The 13,288-nt window shown below is 42.0% G+C and overlaps 1 protein-coding gene across 1 annotated transcript; it reads right to left on the minus strand.

The window, feature by feature from the left end:
• Positions 1 to 5,665: 5,665 nt before the first annotated feature.
• On the minus strand, positions 5,666 to 13,288 carry LOC129857932 (fructose-bisphosphate aldolase B-like). The gene is made up of 9 exons (XM_055926636.1): positions 13,180 to 13,288; positions 10,766 to 10,878; positions 10,327 to 10,532; positions 7,768 to 7,822; positions 7,447 to 7,607; positions 7,154 to 7,237; positions 6,757 to 6,931; positions 6,355 to 6,554; positions 5,666 to 6,151 (listed from the first exon to the last, which is right to left on the minus strand). Exons 2-9 carry the CDS (start codon positions 10,875 to 10,877, stop codon positions 6,056 to 6,058), a joined length of 1,089 nt encoding a protein of 362 aa, XP_055782611.1. The 5' UTR covers position 10,878; positions 13,180 to 13,288; the 3' UTR covers positions 5,666 to 6,055.

A 13,288-nucleotide genomic window follows, 5' to 3' on the forward strand; every position in this document is an offset into this window, starting at 1 on the left:
GGGGCGAAGCATGGAAACACGGATGCCCTATCGAGAAGGGAGACATTCGTCGCACTGATGACAGTCCCCTCCCCGACAGAGCTAAAGGGGGGGAGGGGGGGGGGGGTACAGCAGGTCATCCACCAGGGGGAGACTCGTCGAGGCCTGGTGACAGACGGAGTATACATCACAAGGCGATGGCTCCATCTGCTGGACGTGCCAGGTCTCGACGGGCTCTCTGGCCAGGACTATTCTTTTCTTTTGGACTATTATTTTAATAAACACCTTTGAAACTGAGCTAATCCTACTCTGTCTGTGTCTGATCTGTGTAAACGTTTTGACCCAACCCCCTGGTCTGCCACACTGTGTAAAAACCAATCTATCAACATCACCTGCTACAGAGTTGCTCTGCTCTGGGTCAATGCTTTTCTGTTTGAGTATTCTCTCTCTCACTCTCTTACAGATTGTGAGCACAGAGATCTTGATAACTTCCTCTGTGTGTCTTGGCAGTCCTTATCCTCCTGTCCACCATGGCATGTTTTGCCCTGAAGTCCACAAACACTCAGGTAACCTAGCCTACTTTCCATTAATCTTGGTTAAACTCAGAACAAAAGTCTTGCGTCATTTACTTAGTTTGTCCGTGACTCACCTGACTCACCTAGCCTACAGGCAGGCTTTTTAGCTCTTCAACAAATATATTGTTTAGCAATAGCTTCTTTCTGTGAGTGTGTCTAACTCCATCCTCATCTTTACCTGTTTTTATTTCATTATCCAGCTAATATCATCCACCCAGCCTGATATCTCGGAAACAATTGAGCCTGGGGACAAAGGCCTACTATTCAACCTACTCCTGATAATCTTCACTTCAGCAGGCCTATAATCACTAACCAATCAAACGTGTTCATTTGGCTCGTTTGTGTATACTACTCCCCATAGTGGAGGACGTATAGTTATAGTCAGAAATTGTCCTAAATCTGATCAATGGAAATGGTCAATAATAACATATCAATTATACTGTACTGCAGCAACTGTGTGGTGTGTGAGTGTTTTTGTTTAACTATCCTTGTGGGTAGCCTCATGTTGTCGTCCCCGTGAAGAAAAATGCTATTTTAGGGTTAGAGTTAAAATTAGTGTTAGGAGTAACAGTTAGATATAAATTTAGAGTTGAGGGTTTGGGGTTAAGGAAAATAGGATTTGGGATGGGAATCAATTATTTGGTCCCCACAAGGATATCAATACCAAACTGTGTGTGTGTGCCTAATGGGGTGTTTTTAATTGCACTGTATTTGTGTAGCTTGCTTTTTTTGCACCAATTGCTTTAAAAAATAGTTTTTCACTCAATACATAGCTACTCATTTGAGTATCATGTTATTGTTTAACCCTTTGACTACCAATAATTTCTAACATTGATAAGCCACTAGCTTTAGTGGTCAACCATCAAGTCTCGAGGAGCGCTCAGCCACCGCAGGTGAGTCACACTAGCAAGTGCAAGAATTAAATTTACGTCCAATTTGAGCCTAAAATGTATATTTTAGTTCTTATTATACCTAAACACTGTACATTGACAATAATCTAGCTACTTGGCTACTTAGTCTTACAAGGCTGGAAAGTGCTTTCAGAAACTATTCATACCCCTTGACTTATTGCACATTTTGTTGCATTACAGCCTGAATTAAATGTTTTTTACCCATCTATACACAATACTCCATAATGAAAGTGAAAACCTTTTCAAAAATGTTGCTAATTTATTGCAAATGAAATACAGAAATATCTAATTTACATACGTATTCACACCCCTGAGGTACATACAGGGGGGCAAAAAGTATTTAGTCAGCCACCAATTGTGCAAGTTCTCCCACTTAAAAAGATGAGAGAGGCCTGTAATTTTCATCATAGGTACACTTCAACTATGACAGACAAAATGAGAAAAAAAATCCAGAAAATCACATTGTAGGATTTTTTATTAATTTATTTGCAAATTATGGTGGAAAATAAGTATTTTAGTTCTTACTTACTCTTACACTCATTAAAAATCCTACAATGTGATTTTCTGGATTTTTTTTCTCATTTTGTCTGTCATAGTTGAAGTGTACACAGGCCTCTCTCATCTTTTTAAGTGGGAGAACTTGCACAATTGGTGGCTGACTAAATACTTTTTTGCCCCACTGTATGTATTCACACGTTAGAATTACCTTTGGTAGTGAACACAGTTGTGAGTCTTTCTGGGTAAGTCTCTAAGCGCCTTGCACACCTGGATTGTACAATATTTGCTCATTATTCTTGTAAAAAGTATTCAAGCTCTGTCAAGCAGGCTGTTGATCATTGCTGGACAGCAATTTGTCTTGCCATATATTTTCAAGCCGTTTTAAGTGTAAACTGTAACTAGGCCACTCAGGAACATTCAAAGTCGTCCCATCTATATTTGGCCTTGTGTTTTAGGTTCTTGTCCTGCTGAAAAGTGAATTTGTCTCTTTTGGAAAGTAGACTGAAACAGGTTTTCCTCTAGGATTTTGCCTGTGCTTATTAGCTCTATTCCAATAGTTAAAAAAACATTTATTTTTAGTGTTTATCTCTTGCCGATGACAAGCATATTCAACATGATGCAGCCACCACCATGCTTGAAAATATGAAGTGGTACTCAGTGATCTGTTATGTTAGATTTGCCCCAAACATAATGCTTTAATAATGGCATAGTTAATTTCTTTGCCACATATTTGTTATTCTGTACAAGCTTCCTTCTTTTCACTCTGTCATTTCGGTTAGTATTGTGAAGTAACTCCAATGTTGTTGATCCGTGTTCAGTTTTCTCCTATCACAGCCATTAAACTCCAACCGTTTTAGTCACCATTGGCCTCATGGTAAAATCCCTGAGCGGTTTGCTTCCTCTCCGGCAACTGAGTTAGGAAGCTCCCGAGTGACGCAGCGCATCTCAGTGCTAGAGGCATCACTACAGACCCTGGTTTGATTCCAGGCTGTATCACAACCGGCTGTGATTGTGAGTCCCATAGGGCGGCGGACAATTGGCCCAGCATCATCCGAGTTAGGCCGTCATTGTAAATAAGAATTTGTTCTTAACTGACTTGCCTAGTTAAAAACAAATGTAAAGAAAGGATGACTATCTTTGTAGTGACTGGGTGTAATGATACACCATCCAAAGTGTAATTAATAACTTCACCATGCTCAAAGGGACATTCAATATCTGCTTTCTTTATATTGACCCATCTTCAAATAGGTGCCCTTCTTTGCGAGGCATTGGAAAATCTCCCTGGTCTTTGTGGTTGAATCTGTGTTTGATATTCACTCCTCGACTGAGGGACCTTACAGATAATTGTATGGGTGGGGTACAGAGATGAGGTAGTCATTTGAGAGATCTTCCATAATATTTGGAACCAAGGACTGATCAAATCAAACCACAAAAGTGGAGACAAATTTGAGCCCAATAATTGTGGGATATGCATCAACAGCAACCTTGGTAAAAATCCTCTGCATTAACAGCAGACGTGTACATTTCCTCAGTGAGATTGTATTTATCAAATTACCGTACGACAGACCACGTATTCACCCTGCACACCCTAATTAACAAAAAAAGTAAAGGTCTTCTCATGCTTCGTTGCTTTTGACGGACATTGGCGTTGTAGGATAAAATTCATGTACACAAACAAATGTGGTTAAAATTGGTAAAAAAACAGACATTTCTTTCCACAAGGCAGTGATCCAGCTTAAACCCCACCCTCTTCAACATGTACAGTACCAGTCAAAAGTTGACACCACACCATATTCAAGTTTTTTTTTTTTTTTACTACATTGTTAAATAGTGAAGAAATCATGTAGTAACCACAAATGTTCAACAAATCAAATTGTATATTCTTCAAAATAGCCACCCTTGGAATTCTCAACCAGCTTCATGAGGTAGTCACCTGGAATGCATTTGAATTAACAGGTGTGCTTTAAGTTAATTTGTGGAATTTCTTTCAGTGCATTTGAGACAATGTAGGGCTATTTCGTAAAATACCAAGTACATAAATAAAAACCCTTGAGTAGGTGTCAACTTTTGACTGTGTGTGTGTGTATATATACACACTACCGTTCAAACGTTTGGGGTCACTTAGGAAAGCACATTTTTTGTCCATCAAATTGATCAGAAAGACATTGTAGCTGGAAAGGGTTGATTTATGGAATATCTACAGAGGCCCATTAACAACCACCACTGTGTTCTAATGGCAGATTAGCTAACACAACATATCATTAAAAAGCCCTTTGGCAATTGTTAGCACAACTGAAAACTGTTGTGCTGATTAAAGAAGCAATAATACTGGCCTTCTTTAGACTAGTTGAGTATCTGGAGCATCAAAATATATGGGTTCGATTACAGGCTTAATGGCCAGAAACAAAGGACTTTCTTCTGTAACTCGTCAGTCTATTCTTGTTCTGAGAAATTGCCAAGAAACTGAAGATCTCGTACAATGCTGTGTACTACTCCCTTCACAGAACAGCACAAACTGGCTCTAACTAGAATAGAATGGGAGGCCCCGGTGCACAACTGAGCAAGAGGACAAGTACATTAGTGTCTAGCGAGGTGTCTGTTTCTCAAACAAGTCCTCAACTAGCAGCTTCATTAAATAGTACCCGCAAACACCAATCTCAACAATGAAGAGGCGACTCCAGGATGCTGGCCTTTTAGGCATAACTGCAAAGAAAGCCGTATCTCAGACTGGCCAATAAAAAGAAAAGATGGGCAGAGGAACTCTGCCTAGAAGGCCAGCATCCTGGAGTCGCCTCTTCACTGTTGATGTTGAGACTGGTGTTTTGCTGGTACTATTTAATGAAGCTACCAGTTGAGGACTTGAGGCATCTGTTTCTCATACTAGACACTAATGTACTTGTCCTCTTGCTCAGTTGTGCACCGGGGCATCCCACTTTCTATTCTGGTTAGAGCCAGTTTGCGCTGTTCTGTGAAGGGAGTAGTGTTGGCAATTTCAGGCATGGAATAACCTTCATTTCTCAGAACAAGAATAGACTGACAGGTTTCAGAAGAAAATTATTTGTTTCTGGCCATTTTGAGCCTATAATCAAACCCACAAATACTGATGATCCAGATACTCAACTAGTCTAAAGGACAGTTATCACATCTTTAAATCAGGAGAACAGTTTAGCTGTGCTAACATAATTGCAAAAGGGTTTTCTAATGATCAATTAGCCTTTTAAAATGATAAACTTGGATTAGCTAACACAACGTGCCATTGGAACACAGGAGTGGTGGTTGCTGATAACGGTTCTCTGTACGCCTATGTAGATATTCCATAAAAAATCTGCCGTTTCCAGCTACAATGGTCACTTAAAACAAATGTCTAAACTGTATTTGATCAATTTGATGTTATTTTAAATGGACTAAAACAATTGATTCTTTCAAAAACATGGACATTTCTTAGTGGCCCCAAACTTTTGAATGGTAGTGTATATATATATTATTTATTTTGGTTTTAAGTACCCACCTCATGAAAGTCACCCTTTTTAATCCAGCCAACAATTGTAGCCATTACAGTTCAACATGTAGGTTCTATACATTGTTAATGTCACATTTTCAGCAAATGGCATTATTGTTTAATGTTTTGTCCATTTAATTAATTTACAGACAACCCCCTAAATGTATTCCCCCCACACACAGCATTTGACACATTTACAACAGTTAGTTTTTAAAAAAACTTTATTTAAATAAGCAAGTCAGTTAAGAACAAATTCTTATTAACAATGACAGCCTACCCCAGCCAAACCCAAACCTGAACGATGCTGGACCAATTGTGCGCCGCCCTATGGGACTCCCAATCACAGCCGATTGTGATACAGCCTAGAATCAAACCAGGGTCTGTAGTGACACCTCAAGCACCGCTGCGCCACTCTGGAGGCCCAAGTTTATACATTTATTTAATTTACTCAATCTGTTTAGTAGTAAAATAATAACTCGTACAACTGGATTGGTCATAGAGGATTGTTGTCATTGCAGGAATGAGAAGGGACGGGACGTGTACAGGTGACATTTTCTGCATTCTGTGGTCCTTGTCTGACGTGTGTTGTCTAGTTAGTAGACGTAGTTAGCCGTGTGCAGGGACTGCATGGAGGCCTGGTCAGCGCTGCTCACCGCTGTGTACTCTCCCTTGGAGGCAAGGCCATTGCTCTGAAAATTTACATTTGTGATTCAGTAATCAAGGTATGTGGTTCCAGAATGAAGCTTTGAGAGCGAGAAAGGAGACCGCAAATGGGACACTACTTCAGGATACAAGAAAACTCCGCCATACAATAGCGTCCCAATGATATCCATGTAGCCTGCACCTCTAAGCAAGGTGTCGACCCCACCCTAGCATAGCCCCTCCATCTTACCTTGGCTCTGGAGGTGAAGGCATCCTGTGCCGCTTTCTTGTTGGCGGCCTTGCCTTTCCAGGCGGCGAGGGCGGAGGCCTGGAGTGCGCGGCCGTAGGAGAAGGAGAGCTTCCAGGGCCGGTGCAGGGCCGTCTGGTTCATGGCGTTTAGGTTCTGAGTGGCCTCTTCCTCGCTCTGGCCTCCAGACAGGAAGGTGATGCCTTAGGGGGGGTAGAATGTTTAGCAATTTGGTGATGGTTTAATTTTGGCATCACCGATCAACCAAATATACGTTTTTTTACTTCAAGATTCAAGTTTACCTTTACACCTAACCCCACCTGTTTGGGACAATTATTGTGTTGATCACATCCCACTATCTACATTACCATCACCACCTCGACAAACCCCCCAAAATAGTCTCACCAGGCACGGCGGCAGGGACAGTGCGCCTCAGGGCAGTGACGGTGGCCATGCCGACCTCCTGGGGGGTGAACTTCTTGGGGCAGGAGTGTCCGGCGGTGACCATGTTAGGCTTCAGCAGGGTGCCCTCCAAGTAGACATGGTGATCATTCAGGGCCTTGTACGTGGCAGCCAGGACCTGGTGAGGGGAGGGTTGGGTTTAGAGAGGTGTTTGGTTCAGGTTCAGTGATGCGAACTTAAATTGGGGCATGACTAAGATGAGAATGAGGTATGAGTTTAATTCCATGCTGGTAAACCAGTCCAGCACTGGCTTTGTGGAAGGGAGAGACAGAAATGTGATTCACAAGTGTTTAACTGAAGACCAACAAAGTATTTGAGAGGATAACAAGGTTATGGTCACCTTCTCAGTGACGTACTGAGTGCGCAGCAGGTCATGGTCACCGTCAGGCAGAATCTCTGGCTCCACAATGGGCACCAGGCCATTCTGAGGAGAGGACAGTTATCACATGTGGACACAGTGTGTCGACAAACCTTTGAGGAATTTCTCAGCTCATTTGTTAGTTTTGTGCGTAAAGTCAGGTAGTGTATACAGTAGCAGTGCTGTGCGTCAGACAATTTCCCCCTCTGGGACATTATATTTTATCCTACCCTAAACACTAGTTTTAAAACAAAGTTCTCATGGCATGCACACACCTGTTGGCAGATACTGGCGTATCTGGCAAGTACGTTAGCGTTCTCTGCGATGGCGAGGGCTGAGGGGCAGGCGTCTGAAATCTTGAGCACACACCTCCACTTGGCGAAGTCACAACCGTCCTTCTTGTACTGAGCACAACGGCCCGAGAGTCCATCAAGACCTGATGAGAGGTTTTTAATAATACATTGCTTCCATGGTCATGCCATCATGTCAAACTGACTAAATGTGGGCTAGGGAGATTGGAGAAGCTGGTCAAGTTTAATGTATAGCTTTAATGCATTTGTAACAGAGTTGCAAAATAAATTAAGAGCTATTCTTACCCTGTGTGGTCATCTCTCCATCTGTTCCATTCAGACCAGCTGTGCCATTGTCCACCTAGAAAATAAACGGTCAAACTATAACCCCTTTCCGAGGGTTGGGCAGTGTCCAGATTTTCATAGTGATAGCGATTGTGTACCATACCGGGGTATGCATTACCGAAAGTGCACACAAGGGGCACTATTTCCCCAAACTTTTTTTTATGGGGGGCACAATACGATTAAAAAATCTGATTTTATTGGTGAAATACACATGGTTAGCAGATGTTATTGCGAGTGTAGCGAAATGCTTGTGCTTCTAGTCCCAACAGTGAAGCAACATCTAACAATTCCACATGTTGGATTCTGAGAATATGAAATATGCTTATTCAGGTCACTGAGGGAGTGCTGAGGTTTAGAGGGTCTAGTCCAGAAGTTAATGGTTATAGGAGGAAGGTATATAGTGGGTGCAATTAAGCTTGGAATGTGTTGAGTGCAGGGAAGCGATTACATGTGGCAGGCATTGATAAGGGGAGAAAGCCATGGATCAGTGATGTGGGGTTGAGGTCACCTTTAAGGGAAAAATACAAGTTTATGGCCCGTATCACTTAGTGTCCTGCCTAGCAGTAAAGAACAATGTTTGTACAGATGTGTAGGAGACACAGCCTATGAAGAACGGTTAAATATCAGTGCTTGTGTGAAAATGTCTGTCCGATGCAGCCTTATTGACCCTATGGGAGAATAAACTTGGTTAAGCTTTCACAGTGTCCGTTTAGTTTTTTACTCTGAGAATTAGAACCTCACAACTACCTAATACACACATCTAAGTTAAGGAATGGAATAAGAATATATAAATATATGGATGAGCAATGACAGAGCGGCATAGGCAAGATGCAATAGATGGTATAAAATACAGTATATATAAACATGAGATGCAAGATGTAAACATTAAAGTGGCATTATTAAAGTGACTAGTGATCCATTTTTTAAAAAGTGGCCAATGATTTCAAGTCTGTATGTAGGCAGCAGCCTCTGTGTTAGTGATGGCTGTTTAACAGTCTGATGGCCTTGATAGAAGCAGTTTTTCAATCTCTCGGTCCCAGCTTTGATGCATCTGTGCTGATCTCGCCTTGGATGGTAGCGGAGCGAACAGTGGTGGTTATTGTCCTTGATCTTTCTGGCCTTCCTGTGACATTGGGTGCTGTAGGTGTCCTGGAGGGCAGATCGTATCACTGGGGGGAAACTTTGTGCAGACCATTCCACCCTCTGGAGAGCCTTGCTGTTGTAGGCGGTGGAGTTGTCCTACAGCCCGACAGGATGCTCTCAATTGTGCATCTGTAAAAGTTGAGGGTTTTAGGTGACAAGCCAAATTTCTTCAGCCTCCTGAGGTTGAAGAGGTGCTGTTGCGCCTTCTTCACCACACTGTGTGGGAGGACCATTTCAGTTTGTCCGTGATATATATGCCAAGGAACTTAACTTTCCACCTTCACTGCTGTCTCGTCGATGTGGATGGGGGGGGGCATCACTCTCCTGTTTCCTGAAGTCCACAATCATCTTTGTTTGTTGACGTTGAGTGCGGTTGTTTTCCTGACACCACACTCCAAGGGCCCTCACCTCCTCCCTGTAGGCTGTCTCGTGGTTGTTGGTCATCAAGCCTACTACTGTTGTCTGCAAACGTGATGATTGAGTTGGAGGTGTGCATGGCCACGCAGTCATGGGTGAACAGAGAGTACAGGAGGGGGCTGAGCACAGACCCTTGTGGGGCCCCAGTGTTGAGGATCAGCGAAGTGGAGATGTTTCCTACCTCCACCACCTGGGGGCGGAACGTCAGGAACTCCAGGAAAAAAATTGCACAGGGCGGGGTTGAAACCCAGGGTACTATGGTGTTGAATGCTGAGCTATAGTCAATGAACAGCTTTCTTAGATAGGTATTCCTCTTGTCCAGATGGGATAGGGCAGTGTGATAGCAATTGCATCGTCTGTAGACCAATTGGGGCGGTAAGCAAATTGAAGCGGGTCTAGGGTGACAGGTTAAGGTGGAGGTGATATGATCATTTAGGCAACAGGGATCTTCATCGAGGAAGGGATTGAATGTCTCGGCTGTAACCAAGAAGCTTGAGCTTGACATTTAGACACTTAACAAACAAATGCATAGCTTGAGCCCTGAGCTAAAAATAATTAATTTGACACATCATAGATTTCTTAGTTATACTTAACTTATTAATAAGTGGTGGCATAGCACACACTTTCAAAATACCCTGATATATACAGTATAGAGCCCAAGCCTACCCTTTCCCAGTAGTGTTTGATCGTTATAGTGCCATTATATTACATCACACACACAATCTTGATAAGTGAAACCAGTAGATACTCCAGTAGTGAGTTGTTGGCTGGTTGGGCATATGGTTATAATTGCCTTCACCTAACCAATCTTATCAGTAGACTATGGGAAGAGTGTGGCCGTGTCCAAATACCTATACTAGCCTACTACGTACTTAAACTGCATACTAATTTCAGCGTTTGATCTAGTACAATTCACTTCCCTGATCAAGGATTGAAGGATGGTATTGCTGGTCCTCTCACCTTGATGCCGACCACAATACCCTTGTCCTTGATGACCTGGGGGAAGAGGACACCCTTGTCAGACTTCTGATACAGTGTCTCGTGAAAAAAGATGATTCCACCAATGCAGTTGGGGTCAACTGCAGAGAACAGGAGGTCGCGGAAAGTCCGACGGTTCTCCTCAGTGTTCTCCACGTTTATCTTCTGCAGGCGGTTACTCATGGTGCCTGGATGGAGAAATTGGCAGGAAAGAACATTAGTGGCATTTCAGGGGGAAGAACAATATCTAAGAATTACAGATTCCTGTAACTTCTCAAATTAAGGCTACCTCCAACTCTTACCCTTCAGATGACAAACCCATACAGGCCACCACTACTTGCTGAGAAAATGCAACAGCCATTTCCCACTTCGCCAACACCCTCTCCACCCCACTCCTCCATGGCCAGTTTGGCCTACTCACCTGTGGACTCATCTGCTGCCAGAATGCCCTTCCCTGGAGCCACGATCCTCTGGGCTATGTCAGAGAGCTCCTTCTTCTGCACCGGAGAGAGGGATGGGAACTGGGTAGTCATCCTGTGTAGGTGAGAAAGGTCAGTTAACAGAACAAAAAGGAATTTAATAAATATAATCCAGTAACCTAAAATGAGTTATGTAGGCTAGTTTGTCCTGGTGGTGGTTCAAGTGTGGTTTATTCTCAGACACTGACAGTACCCACCACCTCTGTACAGGACCTTCACCCTCCTCCCTCAGCAACTGTCAATATTTGGCTTGTAGTTTGAACTTTAGTCTGAAAGCTGGGGTGTATTAATTATGCCGATTCTGTTGCACAAACGTTTAGTTCAGTTGGGTCTGTAAGTAAGTGGCTGGATTAAGTTTGTAGGAACCGAAGACTTCACGCCACTTTAGAGCATAGAAAAATCGATCATTTATATATGTGTAGCTTGTGACAAACACGTCGCCGACTTTTCAGATTGGAATGGCAACGTGTTTTCAACATTAAATTAAAATTTCTACAACTTTGTTTAATAATGCTTGGCGATTAACCGATATTTTTTCTTCGGTTTATTAAACAACTAAATGACCGAGTTCTGTTCCAATTACTTGAATTACAGAAAAGGCACGTTGTGAGCCCAACGTGCCTTTTCTCTAGAGAGAAATCAAATAGTTCTTGACTTGATTTCTCTCGTGAATTATGTGGGACGCTGGGCTGAAGAGAGTTTTAGTTTTCATTAGGCAAATATTCAACCTAGTTCTGCGCAGAAGAGTGGTAATTAGCTACCATAATCAGCGCCGATTTCCGGCTCGGACATACACTGATCAGAGATCTATATTGAATGACGAGATGCTCATGTCTCCGCCCTAACAATGGGAGTCGTTGTCCCAAAGGCGGGAAGACAGGTGACAAGCTTTGGCCCAAAATAACCCATAAACGCATTTTGGCAAGAGTGAAACCTCTCGCTTCAGCTCTTCCCCTCTAGACATATACTTTTACGCCTGCTACGTTCGATACAGACTGCATAGACAGCATGGGAGAGGAATGTACACAACTAAATGACAGGTTGAAAGTGTACTATATCTACTTTGAATAACTAGTAAAATGATGTTGCCATTGACAGCTCTGCAGCATAGGCAGGCTAGCTACATAGGTTGGCTAAAGACAGTAAGCCTGGGGAGCACAGATAACGTTAGATTTGTCTGGTTGGCTGCCAGACATTGCCTGAGCAGAAATTAGATAACTGAGGAATTAAAAATAGTCAAATAAAAATTAATATACACAAATTACATTTTATTTAATTTCCTATTCTATTGATGTCTACCCAACGTGGACCTGACTGAGACAATGTAATATTTTCAATGTTTTGGCAGTTAAATGTTCACTATTATTTCTGTTGTTGTCTCACGTCTGTGCTTTGTCGCATTTTTTCCAAATCCTAGCCCCCCGTCCCCACATGAGGCATTTTGCCTTTTGGCAGGCCGTCATTGTAATTAAGAATTTGTTCTTAACTGGCTTGCCTAGTTATATAAAGGTTACATAAAAACATTGGCTTTGGAATTTCCAGTAAAAGCGCAAAAATCAGTTTAATGTCATTATTTTATAATGCATTTAATGTAAAAAAAATAAAAAATAAAAAATTGTAATGAAAACAGTGATTATCCTAATAGAACTGAAAACGACCTCGAAATGCATTAAATCACTCAGCACTATCGTTTATGTACCCAACAGCTTTTACGTCGCCTTTAGTGTTTGGTATAAAATGTTTTGCAACAGAATCTGCGTAATGAATACACCCCTGAAATTACCCTCTCCCTAGGACAAATAGGTTCACAGTAAACTGGGAGACAGTCGTACCATTTAAAATATAATTTAAAAAACATTCCGGAGGACCATAAAAGTATATTTTGCCAACACATTCGCGATATCAAGATTACCCTACATAATTAACACAAATTAAGCCAGTCAGAACATAAGAGCAGGTAGAACGCGGATGTAAATGTACATTTTGTGTGGAATTTCAGACTACCTAAACGCGGACAATCACGCGCTGTCGAGTTACAGAAACCACGATTTCAATTATATACGTGTATATCTACATTTGAGATAAGCAAAAAAAAGTTATAGGCTTACACTTGCATTAAAAATGGTTAGCCTACACTGTTTTGACTAGACAGAAGAGGTATCTGACGCTTGGGTTGCAGAGTTTCGCATACTTCATCGAACCCAAAAAAATGCAAACTTCCAAAGACTTTCTTGCAACATCGGGCTGAAACATTGTAATCTACTACAATTCCATTGCAACTTTTCAGAGCATCTACTTTCAGCGCTGCTGTCCACCGGCAACCTTTTCCAACGTTTTAGGAAAATGGAAAACTTACTTTAAAAATATGACAAAGTCAACACCGACAGCTGCAGAAAATGAATAGACAAGCGGTCTCCTACTTCCAAGTAACAATTATGACTAGTTGAGAAGGCCGATTTCGGCTT

Source organism: Salvelinus fontinalis, chromosome 6 (genome assembly GCF_029448725.1).
Source record: "Salvelinus fontinalis isolate EN_2023a chromosome 6, ASM2944872v1, whole genome shotgun sequence".
Lineage (NCBI taxonomy): Eukaryota > Metazoa > Chordata > Actinopteri > Salmoniformes > Salmonidae > Salvelinus > Salvelinus fontinalis.